General features: G+C 38.3%; 1 protein-coding gene and 1 pseudogene across 6 annotated transcripts in view; both read left to right on the forward strand.

Moving 5' to 3' along the window:
- Positions 1 to 18,071, forward strand: part of EFCAB3 (EF-hand calcium binding domain 3) — a 133,156-nt gene that overhangs the window by 25,944 nt on the left and 89,141 nt on the right. For all 5 annotated transcript variants that reach the window (XM_027624497.2, XM_027624500.2, XM_027624498.2 and 2 more), the window contains exons 17-22: positions 669 to 773; positions 10,064 to 10,117; positions 10,600 to 10,704; positions 12,172 to 12,225; positions 17,138 to 17,242; positions 17,551 to 17,604. In XM_027624497.2, the coding sequence (XP_027480298.2) occupies positions 669 to 773; positions 10,064 to 10,117; positions 10,600 to 10,704; positions 12,172 to 12,225; positions 17,138 to 17,242; positions 17,551 to 17,604 (477 nt within the window). The remainder of the gene's footprint in view (positions 1 to 668; positions 774 to 10,063; positions 10,118 to 10,599; positions 10,705 to 12,171; positions 12,226 to 17,137; positions 17,243 to 17,550; positions 17,605 to 18,071) is intronic.
- LOC118356406 lies at positions 6,752 to 8,129 on the forward strand (annotated as a pseudogene). The gene has a single exon (XR_004819714.1). The product of XR_004819714.1 is annotated as an SWI/SNF-related matrix-associated actin-dependent regulator of chromatin subfamily E member 1-like (transcript).

Genomic DNA, 18,071 nt, shown 5'->3' on the forward strand with positions numbered 1-18,071 from the left:
AAGAAATTGTGATAAGGCATAATAAAAATAATCTCTTAATATTTAACAAAACAAGTTATTTTTGAAGTATTTTCTGTTATCTATTCATGATATATTAATCCTGTCATTATATCTCTTTTAACTGGTAAGGTATACATAACTAAAGAAACAGCCTTATAAATTAAATGTTATTCAATATTATAATCAGTTGTTACCTACTTCTTATTCAAAAGGCCACAGCGTAATGCATAAATAACAACGTCTATGTTCTTTGGAGTTTTTCAGCAATATAATTTTATTTTCTACTGTTCAAATAGCAAAATGCTAAGGCAAATTACACATACAGGTAATATGACCATGTGAACAAACTCATAATTTAGGCAAAAATAAAACAATAGAGCAAATATTACATGCAGGCAGAATTATTTACACCAGTTAATTTAGTGGGCTGTTAAAAAACCAAACCTTCTGCATCCTGTACCTTGTTCCCAACATTGATGAACCCCCTTTTACCAAAAAGAAGTTCTATTTCTGAATCTCCTTTCTAATTTTCTATAATTAGACAACACTTAATGTTTCCATTGCTTTTTATCCTATATTTGAGAATGATGCTACACAAAAATAGTTGATATGATGATGATGATTTAAAGCTTGAAATCTGACCTTTTACCATTATTTTCTTTTCTAAGGGGAAGAAGTTACCTCTGAAGACCTGGAAAATACTCTGAAAAACACAGGGTTAAGACTCAGACTGAAGGAAAACACTATGTTGATGAAAAGTTTGCCGCTTGATGGTGAGTGTTTAATTTGCCAGTGAGGTATTCATCCACCCAGTAAAAGTTAATTGGTTGCCATCAGACTAGACATAATACTAGGCTCTGAGTTACAAAGATGAGTGAGACAAAGTCCAGGTCCTAAAAACACTCAGTGTAGAGATGGACAGCACATATAAAATAAAAATAAATGCTATGCACTATGATATGTGCTGTAATGTTAATGAATATCTATACTGCTATGAAAGTACAAAGGAGATATTGACCAACTATACCTGGATTCTCTAAGGCTTCACAGAGTGGTTATTACTTCAAACAGGCCTGGAAAGTTTGATGGTAGGAGGTGCCAAGAACTAAAAATAAAAGCACTGAAAAAGGCAAAGAGACATACCTGATCATGGCAAGTTTGGGAACCATGTATAATTTCATGTTGATCTAATACAGATTACACATTCACATTATGTGGAGAAATACTTTATTAACTTGACTCAATCTGATCAATAATTCAGATATAATCTATCTGTGAAATAGGATAATAACAATGCCTATCTATGATGATGGTGAGGATAAACAAAGTGAAGGCTATGGAAATATAAGAAATTTTTTTAAATATTTAAAATGTAAAATAAAGATATTAGTTATTAGATTTTCTATTTCAAAAATCCAGTAATGTTTCTTAAATAATTTCTATATTTAAGTCACTTTTCTAGATTCAGGAGCTATGAAGATATATGCCAGAATCTTACTGCTCAAAATAAAAGTCTCTGCACTTAAAAAGTTCATAATCTAGTTGAGTAGATAAGACAGAGATACATATTTTGAGCTTCTGGATAAACACTGCACTTTTTTAATATTTGCATTTATCTTTACCACTTCCTAAAATACTAAAAAGATGTAAAAGAAATTAAAAAGCCATAATCCACAAAGACTAAGAGAAGAGTAGAGAACATTATAGCAGATAAGAGGTGTCAGTTAAATTTCAAAAACCAGAAAGTGGATGAAAGAACATAAGTGGTGAAAACTGAGCCTGAAAGGGGAAGCAAACAAGAAGGCAACTTCAAGGGCACTCGGTGACTCAGTCAGTAGAGCATTTGACTTTTGATCTCGGGTTGTGAGTTTGAACCCCATGTTGGGTGTAGAGATTACTTAAAAATAAAATCTTTTAAAAAAAGAAGAAGAAGGCAGCCATTTCATGTCACAAAACAATAAAAGGCTCAGGAAATGGAGGCACCAGTTACCTCCAAAGTCAGGAATGTGAGTACAGTTGAAAGTAGAAGAATTGGTAGAAAGTCTATTTTTTTTTATTTTATTTTATTATGTGATGTTAATCACCATACATTACATCATTAGTTTTGGATGTAGTGATCCATGATTCGTTGTTTTTGTATAACACCCAGTGCTCCAAGCAGTACATGCCCTCCTTAATACCCATCACCGGGCTAACCCATCCCCCCTCCCCCCTCCCCTCTAAAACCCTGTTTGTTTCTCAGAGTCCATTGTCTCTCATGGTTCATCGCCCCCTCTGATTTCCCTCCCTTCATTTTTCCCTTCCTTCTCCTAATGTCCTCCATGCTGTTCCTTATGTTCCACAAATAAGTGAAACCATCTGATAATTGACTTTCTCTGCGTGACTGATTTCACTTAGCATAATCTCCTCCAGTCCCATCCATGTTGATGTAAAAGTTGGGTATTCATCCTTTCTGATGGCTGAATAAGTAGAAAGTCTTTAAAAAGAGCAATGTGATCTACAGATCCCCTTCCTCACTCCACAGCTAAGCAAGTATTTCTTATCCATGCCACATAGAGATTTACTCTCCAGAGAGGTTAAACTAGAAAGATTCTGGGACATCAGACACAGCCAAGGTTGGGAGTGAATTTTCTACTGAAACAGGGAGATTAAGTGAAAGTCAACATAATGCGTGGTGAAATCCTCCAAGTCATCTTCTCCCACTGGCCTCCCTAGATGCTGGCAGTGAATTCCAATATCCTTTATTCAGATACTGACATCTCCAGCCTGCAATGAAAAGACATTTGTACTACTAAAACAAAAACACCTCGCCCTTAAACATAAACAACCAAGAATCATATGACATATAATAAAAGTCTGTTATGAAACAGACTTGTTATGAAACAGAAACTGTTATGAAAGACAGACAAGACAGCAAAGAAGGAACTTGGAGGAAATACAGTAATCCCCATCTATGCTTGGGGGAAATGTTCCAAACCCCCCAGTGGATGCCTGAAACCATGGATAATACCAAACTCTACATGTTTTTCCTTATATATACATACCTATGATAAAGTTTAATGTATAAATTAGGCACAGTAAGAGATTAACAATAATAACTAATAATAAAATAAAACAATTATAATAATATACTGTAATAAAAGTTACATACATGTGACCTCTTTGTCTCTCTCAGTATCTTATTGTACTTTACTCACCCTTCTTCTTGTGATGATGTGAGATGATAAAATGCCTACATGATGAGATGAAGTGAGATTAATTATGTAGGCATTGTGATGTAGCGTTAGGCTACTATTGACCTTCTGATGATACATCAGAAAGAAGGTCATCAGCTTCCAGAACGCAGTTGACACAGGTAACTGACACCAGGGAAAGCAAAACTGCAGATAAGCAGGGGATACTCTAGTCAAAGGAAAAAGCAGAAAAATAATTCAAAACAATTTTAACTAATATCTTCAGAAAGATGAGAAAATCCCTAGTTATGAAACAAGAAAAGGAGGCTATGCAACAAGATAAGAGGCATTGTGGAAAAGGAGCACTTAAAAATATTTTTTTAAAAGCTCTTTGGGGAAAAAAGCAGTAGAAATTTAGAAATTCAGTGGGTGGAAGGGCTAGAAGATGAATTTGAATATTGGAACAAAAAGACAAAAGAGATGGAAAATAGGAGAAAAAAGATAATAAAATCAATCCTAGAAATCCAACAACTGAATAATAGAAGAATTCCCAAAAAGAGAAAACAAAGAAAATAGAGGAAGAAATTGTAAAATAAATCATATTTTAAGAAGTCTCCAAATCTGAAAGAATGTGACTCCAGATTGAAAGGGCTCACCAAGTACCTACCACAAGGAGTAGAAAAAGATTCACACCAGAGTATGTTGTGAAATATCAGAACACCAGAAATAAAGGGATCATAAAAGTTTCCAAAGAGAAGGAAGCGGGTCACATATAAAGTTTGGGGTATGTGAATGGTACTAGACTTCACAACTCCTGGAGATGAAAGGCAGTTGTGTAATACCTTCAAAATTATTAGAAAATTTTTTCCAACCTGGAATTCTATATCCCACTAACACATCAATCAAGTGTGAGAATAAAATTCATATTTCAAAATAAGACATTTTCTGAGAAAAGGTTCAGAAAAAAACTTTCTATGTAAATATCATTTCTTAAGAAACTACTCTGGGGGGAGAAATGTTACCAAGATGGCAGAGTAGGAGACCCTAGCCTCCTTCTCCCAACAAAGATCAACAATTAGACAGTTATCCACAGGGGCGCCTGGGTGGCTCAGGCTGTTAAGCGTCTGCCTTCAGCTCAGGTCATGATCCCAGAGTCCTGGGATTGAGCCCCACATCAGTCTCCCCATTCATCGGGAAGTCTGCTTCCTCTCCCTCTGCCCCAGTCTCTGCTCTGCTCTCTCTCTCTCACTCTCTCTCAAATAAATAAATAAAATATTTTTTTTTAATGAAAATAGCTCTGGGAGAGCTCAGGAATCCACTTAAAAACCTTAAGTAAAAAAATAAAAAAATTAATGTAGGGGAGAGAGGTGATTAAAACACTATGTGCTAATTAAAAAAAAAAAACCCTAAGCAACATAGTGGAGCAAACAAACAAACAAACAAACAAAAACACCCTGAGAATAACTACAAAAAAAGGGTAAAAAGAACAGTTTTGTTTTACCTACATCATCCCATCCCCTTACACCAGCACTTCTCACTGCCAAGAGGGAACTCCCCAGCCCAAAAGAGTTCCCCTCACAAGAAAAGGAGAGCGGGCTGCATGACCAGCTTCCCCAAACTTTTGGGGCACTACACAAAGGACCTGCTTAGGTTTCACTTCACCCAGTGACCCACAAAAGTGAGACATCTAGAGATGACTAAGAACAAGGCAAAAGGAAAGGGGATACCAGTATCAACCATATAGTGAGAGCAACCATAGTTCCCAGTGGCCTCATCTGCAAATGACCCCATCTGCAAATGACGTACACAGTTTTTGCTGCTGAGAACCTCAACAGCCCTTGCAAACACTAAAAATACCCCCCAGTTTTCATCACTGAGGACCTCATTACAGACCCCAACAGACTGCTCCACAGAGGATCCCAACAGCTCTTACTGCTGAAGAAACCAACTGCCAAAACAGCCGCTGCAGACTTCCTGCAGATTTTGCCACTTAAGTTTTCACTCCACAGGTTTTTGTGTTCACAGAAGCCAGCCACCCTCATCACTAGGAGTGTATCTGCAGCCAGCCCCTGCAGTTATAGATGCACTTGCAGCCAGCCCCCACAGCTGAGCATGCGCAAACACTGGCTCCAGCCACCACTACCACCTTCCCTGTTCCCTAACCACTGGACCTGTGTGTGCTGCCAAGGACCCCAAAAGCCCTTGAAGCCACTGTGGATCTCTCACAGCTCTCACCAAAGAACATGCAGTTTTTGATGTCGTGGACCCCAGAAACATGAGCAGACAAGACACCACATACCCCCAAACCTGGAGCCACCACACATCCCCACTCTTAGCACCACACACCACTAGACCTAGAGTCACAACTCCAGTGTATCCTTATAGACAAGTGAAGGTCTTTTCTTACCAAAAATAGTCCATAAAGTCTAGAAGAGGAGACTGCTTCTTTACATGCACAGACACACACATAAGCCTGCAGGGATCATGAAGAATTAGGGAAACATGACACCACAAAAGGAACACAGTAAACTTCCACTAACTGACCCCAAAGAAATGGAGATACACAAATTGCCTAACAAAGAATTCAAAATAATTGTTCTAAAGGTTCTCAGCTATAAGAGAACTCAGAAAAACAATTTAAATAATGAAAACAATACAAGAACAAAATGAGAAGTTCGACAAAGAGATGGAAAATGTAAAAATGAATTAAACAGAAACTTTGGAGCTGAAAAATACAATTACTGACCTAAAGAATTCAATACAGAGCTTAAAAACCCAGCTGAACCAAGCAGAAGAAAGAATCAATGAACCTGAAGAAAGATCATTTGAAATTATCCAATAGAGGAGCAAAAAGGATGGAGAATGAAAAGGAATAAAGAAAGCCTATGGGACTTATAGGACACCATTAAAAGAAATAATCTACATATAATTAGAGTACCAGAAGGAGAAAAAAGGCAGAAAGGAACAGAAAGCTTATTTTTTTAACTGGCTAATAACTTCCCAAATGTGGGGAGAGATTTGAACACCCAAGCTCATGAGGCTCATAGTTTTCAATAAAACCCAGAGAGACCTTTGCTAAGACATAATATAATAAAACTATCAAAAGTCAAAGATGAAGAGAGAATCTTGAAAGCAACAAGAAAAGAAGCTTGTCACTTACCAAGGAACCTCCATTAGGATATTAGCAAATTTCTGAGCAGAGACCTTGCAGGCCAGGAGAGAGTGAGATAATATATTTAAAGTGCTAAAAGAAAAACCTGTCAACCAAGAATACACTAAAGTCCAGCAAAATTGTCCGTCAGCAATGAAGAAGAGATATTTCCAGACAAGAGCTGAGGAAGTTTATTATCACTTGGCATGCCTCACAAGAAATGCCTCAAGGAGTTCTTCAGGCTGAAATGAAAGAATGCTAATGAGTAACATGAAAACATACGGAAGTATACAGCACGCTGGTACAAGTAAGTACATAGTCAGAAGAGAATCCACTAACGTGTAACATGGTCGTGTGTTAACCACTTAACTCTAGTATAAAGGTTAGAGGACAAAAGTATTTAAAATAGCTATAGCCACACAAAGGGAAACGAGGCCCGAGCTGCGGGCGCTTCTTCTGCCCGCGGTGTCTCAGATTCATTCTTAAGGAACTGAGAACTTAATCTTCCAAAATGTCAAAAAGACCATCTTATGCCCCACCTCCCACCCCAGCTCCTGCAACACAAATGCCCAGCACACCAGGGTTTGTGGGATACAATCCATACAGTCATCTCGCCTACAACAACTACAGGCTGGGAGGGAACCCCGGGCACCAACAGCCGGGTCACGGCATCCTCTGGTATTACGATTCCAAAACCCCCAAAGCCACCAGATAAGCCGCTGATGCCCTACATGAGGTACAGCAGAAAGGTCTGGGACCAAGTAAAAGCTTCCAACCCTGACCTAAAGTTGTGGGAGATTGGCAAGATTATTGGTGGCATGTGGCGAGATCTCACTGATGAAGAAAAACAAGAATATTTAAATGAATACGAAGCAGAAAAGATAGAGTACAATGAATCTATGAAGGCCTATCATAATTCCCCCACATACCTTGCTTACATAAATGCAAAAAGTCGTGCAGAAGCTGCTTTAGAGGAAGAAAGTCGACAGAGACAGTCTCGCATGGAGAAAGGAGAACCGTACATGAGCATTCAGCCTGCTGAAGATCCAGACGATTATGATGATGGCTTCTCAGTGAAGCATACAGCCACTGCCCGTTTCCAGAGAAACCACCGCCTCATCAGTGAAATCCTTAGTGAGAGTGTGGTGCCAGACGTCCGTTCAGTTGTCACAACAGCTAGAATGCAGGTCCTCAAACGACAGGTCCAGTCCTTAATGGTTCATCAGCGAAAACTAGAAGCCGAACTTCTTCAAATAGAGGAGCGACACCAGGAAAAGAAGAGGAAATTCCTGGAAAGCACAGATTCATTTAACAATGAACTTAAAAGGTTGTGCGGTTTGAAAGTAGAAGTGGATATGGAAAAAATTGCCGCTGAAATTGCACAGGCAGAGGAACAGGCTCGAAAAAGGCAGGAGGAAAGAGAGAAAGAAGCCGCGGAGCAAGCTGAACGCAGTCAGAGCAGCATGGTTCCTGAGGAAGAGCAAGCTGCTAGTAAGAGCGAGGAGAAGAAGGACGAGAGCCTCCCGATGGAGACAGAGGAGACACACCTTGAAGAAGCGACGGAAAGCCAACAGAATGGTGAAGAAGGCACGTCTACTCCTGAGGACAAGGAGAGCGGCCAGGAGGGGGTGGACAGTATGGCTGAGGAGGGGACCAGTGACAGTAACACCGGCTCCGAGAGCAACAGTGCCGCAGTGGAGGAGCCGCCCACAGACCCCACACCGGAAGACGAGAAGAAAGAATAAGTGTTGCCTTGTTTTATGTGTTCTAAATACTTTTTTAAATGAAAAAAAATGTTTTTTGAGTTTTAAAAAAAAAATAGCTATAGCCACAATACTTTGCTAATGGATACACAATATAAAAAATGCAAATTGTGCCATCAAAAACATAAAGTGTGAGGAGGGATTAAACAGGTAGAAATTTTGTATGCAATTGAAGTTAAGCTGTTAGCTGCTTAAAATAGACTTAAAAAGAAGGGAGTCAAACTATGTCACTAACAGAAAATCATAAGTTCACAAAGGAAGACAGCAAGAGAAGAAAAAAAGGACGAAAGAACTACAGAATAGCCACAAACTAATTAGCAAAATGACACTAGGTCTAGTGGCTAGGGAACATTATTTGAGAGAGAGAGAGAGAGAGCGGGAACAGGGGGAGGGACAGATGGAGAGGGAGAGAATCTCAAGCAGACTCCCCACTCAGTGGGGAGCCCAGCACACAGTTCAATTCCACAACCCTGAGATCATAAACTAAGCTGACATCGAGAGTCAGAGGCTTAACCAACTGAGCTACCCAGGTGCCCTTGTATATGCTTATTTTAAATTTCTGGCCCTTTTATTCCAATAATTCTTATTCAAAAAGCATATGTTATTCAGTTTGTTTGTTGTTTGTTTTTGAAGTAGTTGTATTCCTCAGGTGACTAGTTACTTTAGTCCTATGAGCCCTTGTTCTCTTGCAGCATCATTACTGGGTTTGGAAATGTGCTTTAGGTAAAGGTGTAAAGTCAGGCTCCACTCCACATCAGCCTGTTGGGCTTAAGAAAAAGGGAGGGGATGAGCCCCAGGTCAGAGAGACCCAAATACTGTTGATCATTTTCCTGATTTGAAATTGTTCCAGGCACCACCTCTGGTCAGAGTTTCACTCTAAACTCAGAGAGAAGTAGGGTTGGAAGAAGGCAACCTATAATATAGATTGTAATCCAACAGCTCTAAAGATTGAGAGATGGAGGATAAAATACCTGAGGCAGTTTGTCAGTCTTCACCTGTTTACATCCAGTCCTCTCTCCAGAAGGGTTTATATGCTGCCCTGATAATTACCTTCCACTTGCACTAGCGGTCTAGGCTTTTGCTGCTACTTCTCAGCAAAAAAAAAGGGGTGGGCAATGGTAATCTCAGAGTCACAGTACAGAGAGGTGAGGGCAGAAGTTTTTTTTTACTATTTCCCCAATTGGTCCTTTCACTGCACTGCTAATAAGCCCTCCACTCTAGGTTGTCAGGACACACACTCACACTGGGACAGCTTTCCATCACCCACTGGTGTCGCTGTGGCTTTTCACTTCATTCCTGGAACCCAGGTTTCTACTCAGACTTCAGTTTCTTCAGGGTTGATTTCTGGGGAAGGAGCCAGGAATTCATGCTAGTGCATCATCTACATAGGAATAGAAATCTATATTTGAATTTTTGTAAAATATGAAGCCTGTGATGGCAACAGATGAGATCTCACTAAGGGATTACCTTGTGGAATTTATTTTCATTGTCAATGAAAATATCTAAAACAATATCCATTTGATGTCAATGAAAATATCTAAAACAATATCCATTTGATAAAAACATGTAGAAATGTTCGGTACTAATATTCAAAGATGTCCTATTATGGTTGTCAGGTTGTTTAGCTCAGAAATCATCCATCTCTTCACTCATGAGTCCCACTATATCTACAGTTATCCTTGGGAGCATTAATATGTGTGATCTTATGCAAAAGAGTAGAAAATGAGAGTTAGATGAAAAGAGATATGAAAAAAGTATGGCAAGACACCACCAATAATTGTTTCAATTGTCAAATAAAAAGGTGAGTAGATTTACTATCTGGAGAGCTTTCTGCCATTGGTCTAACTCTTAAGTTGGGATATAAACAGAAAAAAAAATGAGTAAAATTTTAAGAATTGTCCTTTCTGAAATTGCTAGGTTTTGGATTATTAAAACAGGTCCCTTAACCAGTTACTGTATTGTGCCCTGTCTTACAGCTGCTGGAAAATTGTATGAGCATAGATTGCTGGGTGACATAAGGTCTCTCAAAGGTAAGTGAGCAATCAGGTAAAACTGAGACTCCTTATGCTTTGCATTTACATTTTAAAAGCCACATTTATTTTTGGTGATGACAAATTTGTCAACCTAACCTGTTTATTTATTAAGTATTCTTGTCTCGTCATTTACTACTTTTAACATAACTACCTTCAGAGGAATTATTTTTGTCTCTTTCATTTCATTTCAAGTCCTATTTTCAGAGTAGAATTATAAAGGCAGGGTCTTACCAGAATTCACCAGACTTGCCTAATCCTTTCATTTTCTACTTGTAAATGTCTCATGAGAGCTATAGTCAAATCCCTTTGGACAAAAATGAGGAGCAGGTTCTGTTCTTGATTCCCATGATAACTCTTTTCATTTAAACAAATTTATTGTTTCTTTGGTTGTACTCCCTCTAATTAATGCACAGACATGCCTAACATTTTTTACATTATTATTGTTTGCTTTTCTCACTCCCATCCTTTTTTTCCCTAAGGAGTGGAGCTTAATGTTAATAAGTTAGGACCTTTCATGAAAAATATGGGCTTTAACCTGGAAAAAGAAGAATACCTTGACCTGCTTAGCAACCTGCCTGCTGATGGTAAGCTGCTCCTACAGTGAAACTTTGCATTTGTATATGAGAATTTCTGTACATATATACATATGTACATATATTTAGAGTGTGCAGAAACATCATAAAACAGAAAGATAACAGCCCCCTTCTCAAGAACTCATCAATTCCTGCAGTGGACTTTATTGAGTGCCTAACATACATAGCTATTAGAAATATAAAAATGAAGATCACAGGTTCTCTGTCCTCTAGGAGTTCACAATCTGGTAAGGAGGCTTATATGCTGACAGGTCATCATAACACTTTGTGATTATACTATAAATACTAAAAATGCACTTAGTAAGATCCTAAAGGAGGGAAAAGTTAAGTTGGCCAGGTAGGGAATTGGAGAAACACTTGTCAGAAGATACATAGAGATTCTTCAGTTTAAAAAAAAAAAAGGCATTCCGTGGGGATTAAGGAGTGCACTTGTTGTGATGAGCACTGGCTAATGTATACAATTGTTGAATCACTATATTTTACACCTGAAACTAATATAACACTGTATGTTAACTATACTGGAATTAAAATAAAAAAAAAACATCTGGGACAACCCCCAGAAAACAACCACCCATGGGAAATTCCAGCAGGCTACATGTACAGTGCATATGGAGCCTATACTTGCAAGTGCTTACTTACACCCAGGCACCCCAGGATGTTTATATTTTTTGTTATCACATTTTCCAGGTATCTTGAAAGTTTACTGGAATGCCACAACAATGATTTTGGTTGCGGAAGTATCAGCCATCTCCCAGAGTACTTCTTTTCAGGTCAATGAGCCAACAGGAAATAGCATTAGAGACCTGTTTCAGACTCTCATAAATCTTCTATGGGACCAATTGAAATACATGAGAATGGATGAGACATTTTCCTGTGAGGCACTAACAATCTATCAGGCTGTTCCTACTAAATTCCCCCATTTAAGAGGAAAATACAAAATAAAGATTTAAAAAATACAAAATTCAAAAAAATTTATTGAAGTTCAATTAGATTGATCAAAGCTTTTTAAATGTATAATGAATGTGGGTAGTAGAAGAACACAGCTAAGTGTCACCTGTCATTCCAGTACAGAAATAGGCATTATTAATGCTCTAAGTCAGAGATTTCCTGTTGGAGCATTTGCCTCTTTTAAGATGCTTGTCAGCCTCATAATCAATAAAATGGAGTTCTTCCTTATCTGAAAACTGAGAGGGCTACTTTTTAAATATCAGCCCAGCATTCTACTATGTGGAGCTTATCTTAATAGAATAAAAACTGAGGTTAGAAGTGTGAAATTAAGTATATTTTTTTACAATCAGAGCTTTGTCTTTCCACATTTTCCATTTGATAAGAAAATAGGATAAAATTCTAGAGCAAATCATTAAAATTTGCTGAATTTTGTGTTGTACTTCAGGGTATGACTTTTATGTCTTCTATTTCTATTATTTTTTATGCATAAAATTCTGTCTTCTCTTACAGATGAGGGGAATATTGAAGTGAATGTGGTAATGGATGAAGGAAATCTTTTTACAGGTGGGTTAGATCTTTATTATCTCATTATTCAACATCTATATATCCCAAGTGTGAATCAACAAAAACCAACCTTCCAGGAGCTTATTTAGCTGGGGCAAGAAAAAACATATAAATACATATAAATAAAAGCAATAAAATATTATCAGTGCTATGTCAAAAACCTATACAAAGTAAAGAAGGGGCAGAATGGTCACTTGCACCTGAGGAAGAGAAATTGGGAAATGCTTTAATAGAATGGGCAACACATGAGCTGATCCTTAAACTATAAGTCAGTTTTGCCAGAAAGGTAGGATGGGCATTCCTGATAGAGAAAAAATAATAATAAAAGGCACCAAAATGAGAAACTGTATGATGCTTTACGGAACTAGAAAAAATCTGGAGTAGCTAAAGCATAAATGCTGTCAGGAGTTTGGCAAGGAATAAACTTAGAGAGTAAGAAGTGGGATGTGGTGGGCCAAGTAATGGCTCCCAAAGATATCCAGGTCCTAATCCCCAGAACTTGTGAATGTTACCTGATATAGCCAAAGGGACCATGAAGATGTGATTACGGATCCTGAGATGGGGAGGTTCTCCTTGATTATCCAGTTGAGCGCTAAATATAATCACAAGTGTCCTTAGAAGAGGGAAGCAAGGTGATAGTTGATGACAGAAAGAGTAGAGGGCAATGTGACAACAGAAGCAAGATGCTACACTGCTGGCTTTGAAGACAGAAGAAGGGGAGTAAGTTAAGGAGTGTAAGTAGCCTCTGGAAATAAAATAGGCAAGGGAACAGATTCTTCCTGAGAGTCTCCTAAAGGAACCAGCCCAGCTAACACCTTGACTTTAGTTCAGTGAAACTAATTTGGGGCTTCTGACCTCCAGAACTATAAGAGAAAAAAATCTGTATTGTTTTACACCACCATGTTTTTGGTAATTTGTTACAGCAATAGGAAACTAATATAAAGGACAAATCACGGAGAGCCCTGAATACCTAGTAAAGTAGTGTGAATTTCATCCTGCAGAGAATGGGGAGTCATTCTAGGATTTTAAGCAGGAGTCTATGTGATTAGATTTGCAAATTAGAAAGCTTGCTCTAGCTGAAGTATAAAGGATGGATGGAGGTATATGTACAAGGATAGAGTCAAGGAAACTAGCCAGAAAGCATATTGTAATTGTCCAGGCAAAAGACAATAAAGGGCAGCAGTAAATCATTCTCTGTCAGACTTGAGAGGAAGGGACATATAGAAGAGATGTTACGGATGTAGAATCTATAGAGTTTGGTTACTGATCAGGTATAGAGATAGAGTGAAAGGATGGAATGGAGGATGACACCTCAGTTTCTGAGCTGGGTAGTTGGGTGGGTGACAGTGACATTGACCAAAGTAAGGAATTCAGTAAAATAAATTTAGAAGTAAAGATATAGTTTCCACTTTGGTCATATGGGGTTTGAGGTTCCTGTAAGACATCTAAGGGAGACTGAACCCTAAACAGTTAAATATGTAAGAATCTGAGACCACCTCTTTTTCTGAGACAAGCAGACTTCAAACCAGGAAGGACACAGATATCAAGAATCTATATACATGTGGGAGTAAAATTAAGAGGATTTTACCTAAAAGCTTCAATTTTCTCTGTATAGTAGGAAACAGAATCATCTATGAAAAGAAAGGGCCCAGTAATGGGGTAGAGGACTTTAAGGAAAGTGTTTATAATTTGGGATAACTCTGATAGAGAATAGGAACTAGAGTTGTTGAGGAATATATGAAAGCCTTGCTGAGAAGTGCCAAGAGTCTAACCAAAGTCAGATGTCATAAATAAATAATGGCAATACCTGGGTCATAGTGTAGTTCTATTTTTAACTTTTTGAGGAACCTCCATACTGTTTTCCAGAGTGGCTGTACCAGCTTGCATTCCCACCAGCAGTGTAAGAGGGTTCCCCTTCCTCCGCATCCTCTCAAGGGGATGGGGTAACTGGGTGATGGGCACTGAGAAGGGGACATGATATAATGAGCACTGGGTGTTATAAACAACTGATGAATCACTGAACTCTACCTCTGAAACCAATAATACACTATATGTTAATTAACTGATTTTAATTTAATTTAATTTAAAAAATAAGTAATGTCAACTTTCACATGATTGTGATATTCTTCAGTTGCACCAAAGTCAAAGATTCTTAAGTCTGATGTGCCAAAAGAATGAAAGCATAAAGACATAGAAAGATGTAGTCAAGAGAGTGGTTAAGTGGTCTAGAGTAGATAAGAAAAGTGAAGTTATGATGGAAATTATGAACTTGGAGAAAAGTGAGAGAGGAGGGAATGAAAGTCTCTGTAGAAATGATAATGGGTGTGGTAGGAGTAACGAAATAAAAGAAGTGGAAGAATATGAGGTTCTGGCCAAAAATAGTTTTGTTAGAATTTAAGATTTTAGAGGCAAAACATTTCCAGGTGATGACAAAGTTCAGGATATCCATGATGGTTAACTAGTATAGAATTTAGGAGACAGTCATTGAGGATAAGGAGCTCAAGAAATATGGAGGCCAGGTTGTGGAATGAACTATCCATATAAAGACTGGTAGTCCTATAATGATGCCAGGAATTTGGGTGCAGAGGAAGACTGTGAGTTAATGGGACAAGCTCCTTAAATGACCAAAAAAAAATCAGTGACAATAAAAAGAAATCCAAATATCATAATTCTCACAAGAGGAGAGGTTTGAGTATGGCCAAAAAAAACCAGCTATCAGGATCTAGGAGATTGCATGCCCTAAGGCAAATGGGATATAGATAAAAGAGCAGCAGTCAATCAGAGAAAGACATGTATCATATGACCTCACTGATATGAGGAATTCTTAATCTCAGGAAACAAACTGAGTGTTGCTGGAGTGGTTGGGGGGTGGGAGGGATGGGGTGGCTGGGTGATAGACACTGGGGAGGGTATGTGCTATGGTGAGCGCTGTGAATTGTGCAAGACTGTTGAATCACAGATCTCTACTTCTGAAACAAATAATGCAACATATGTTAAGAAAAAAGAAAAAAAAATATAGCAGGAGGGGAAGAATGAAGGGGAGTAAGTCGGAGGGGGAGACGAACCATGAAAGACGATGGACTCTGAAAAACAAACTGAGGGTTCTAGAGGGGAGGAGGGTAGGGGGATGGGTTAGCCTGGTGATGGGTATTAAAGAGGGCACGTTCTGCGTGGAGCACTGGGTGTTATGCACAAACAATGAATCATGGAACACTACATCAAGAACTAATGATGTAATGTATGGTGATTAACATAACAATAAAAAATTTTTTAAAAAAGAGCAGCTTTCTCTCAAAGGAAAAAAAAGAAAAGAAAAAAGGAAAATATCAGCAACAGGCAAAGTTCAGTTAGGAAAGAAGATAAGAGTCTGTAAAGAGAATGAAGATATAGAGAAATTCATATTTAATAAAATATGACTCTGAGAGGACACTATGGGAAGGTGAAAACAAAGCTAACAATGGAAAGAAAAATCAGAGCGGTAGAACACAGAATACATTAGAGAGGATATAAAATTTTGTGGGCTTCCATTTTGAAGATTGGGAATGATACAGATAAAAGGTGTGGTTAGACTGATAATCTTGAGGTAGAAGGCTCATGTCTGTCAAAATGTGATCAAGGTAGCGGACTAGAAAATTGCTCTGTTGCGTCTGAAAAGTCATTCCCTTGGCTGGTTACCAGGGGCGGGCGGGGTGGCGGTGGGGGTTGGGGGGGGGAGACGGGATATCAGAAGCTCCACTAGTCTAAGGCATCACAGAAGAGGTCTGAAGCAATTGGGAGAGAACAACCGTTGTGCACATTTCCTCCCAGGCACTTGTGCAGAAGACTGGCTAACTCCCCAGATAGTATCCTCCCAATGGAAGCACAGCAGTATGGTTCCAAAGGACTAAAAGCAAAAGTTTTCTTTTTCTGGAATTGGATATGATTAGGAGGTCCAAACTGCCTACCTAGAGAGTATCATCCTCCCCACCCCAGCTTTGTTGGGGTATAATTGATATATAACATTGTGTAAGTTTAAGGTATACAACATGATGATTTGATATACATATGTATTTCAGAATGTTTACCACAATATGGTTAGTTAATACATTCTTCACCTCACATAATTACCATTTTGTTGTTTTTGTTGCTAAACCGCCTCTTCAAGCTAGAGGGAAGAGCCATGGTGAAGGAAAGTTTCACACAGCCATCCCACAAGCAGATTGGGAAATGGCTACAGGGGGCAAGGATAAGTGGTGATTCCCACCCTTCTAACCCGGAACTAAAACCAAATCCATTACCAAACAAAACTTGTTAGCTTTGTGTCTTACCCATTTTGGGATAGTCTGGTGTTCCCTTGTCTGTCTCACTGTAGCACTTTATATTATAGCCCTAAGAATAAAAATATCTGTGCGTTAGTTTTCCTGGGACACTGAAAAGAAGTGAGCTTGGAAGACTGCATCTAATTTCATAGCCACCCTTAGGGAAGCCCAAAAAGTATACTGGGTGGTAGTAGCTGCCAAGAAGAGAAGAAACTAAGCCCACCAAATCCCTGAGGCAGGACAGAGAGCCAGTCTGGGTTAAGAAAGAAGCCCTTGGAGAAAAGCCCTGTATGGTTCCATGATATATAATTAAGAAGACTCTGCAAAACCAAGATTTTAATGTTTGCACAAAATTATATTTCAACAGCATTATTTTCCTTATAGATTGTTCTCTCACTCCACCCATATACTGGTGAATGTTTGCATCTCCTGACTCCCAGCTTAAAATTTGATCATCACTGTTTTAGCCAAAAAGCTCTAAGTTTATGTCTTAGCTGGCATTCTTGTCAGGTTTACTTCATTATTTAATCAACAAATGCCATGTGGGCATTTTTTATAATATAGGATCATCATTCTTCAGATTTTCAACCATTACCATCTTTTACTTTTTAAAGGTGAGAAGATTGATATGAGTAACCTGGAAACTTTTCTGGGAAATATGGGGATTACACTCACAGAAGATAAAGGCATGGAACTACAAAACAAGCTTCCAGTCGATGGTAAGCATTAAAAATATCACAGTGAGGGGGGGGAAATCACAGTGGCCTTTAAGGAATGTTAAGTATGTGGACTTTTGTAACTAATACTCCCTATTTAAGGAATGTTTCATCCCCCCCACCCTGGCCCCCATCAACAAAATGATTTCACCAGATTGAGAGTTGTTTCCACTCTTAAGTTTTATTCTTGGAAGTGAAATAATATAAATTTTAGAATAAAACATTTAAAAGTCTATGTTTCTGAACTTACGCGTGTTTCATTTAAATATCAACACTACTGCCCGAAACTTGCATTTTTCCCTTTCTTACAGACAAAGGAAAGATGTATGTGAACAGATTGATGAAAGAGTTAAGGTCTCTTGAAGGTGAGTAAGAAGTATGATGAAAAGGCAAGTAAAACAGGTCATCAAGCTTTTCTTTTATTTTAAAAAACTCATCCTATTTTATAATTTTCAGGTTATTAATCCAACTGTCCCAACTATCTGTTAAGTCAGTGTTTATTCTTTATATGTTATATATGTGTTCTTATATATTCTTTATATCTATAGATATTCTATATATAGGCATACTGCAGTCACTAAAATGGTTTAAATACAGTAACCCAAAAGCAGTGGTTCCCAAATAAAGCTGTACATCAGAATCACAAGGGGGAAAAGTAAAGCATTCAAATCATTAGGCCCCTTCCCAGTCATATCGATCTTGAATTTCCAGAGATAGTATCTAGAAACATATGTTCTTAAATGTTTCCCAGTGGATTATGATAAAGTAAATTCCATGGATTGGCTGTCTATCTGGCTCAATGGATGGCTGGCTGAATGGATTGGTGGATGGA

The sequence above is a fragment of the Zalophus californianus genome, chromosome 16 (assembly GCF_009762305.2).
Source record: "Zalophus californianus isolate mZalCal1 chromosome 16, mZalCal1.pri.v2, whole genome shotgun sequence".
NCBI classification, from domain to species: Eukaryota; Metazoa; Chordata; class Mammalia; order Carnivora; family Otariidae; genus Zalophus; species Zalophus californianus.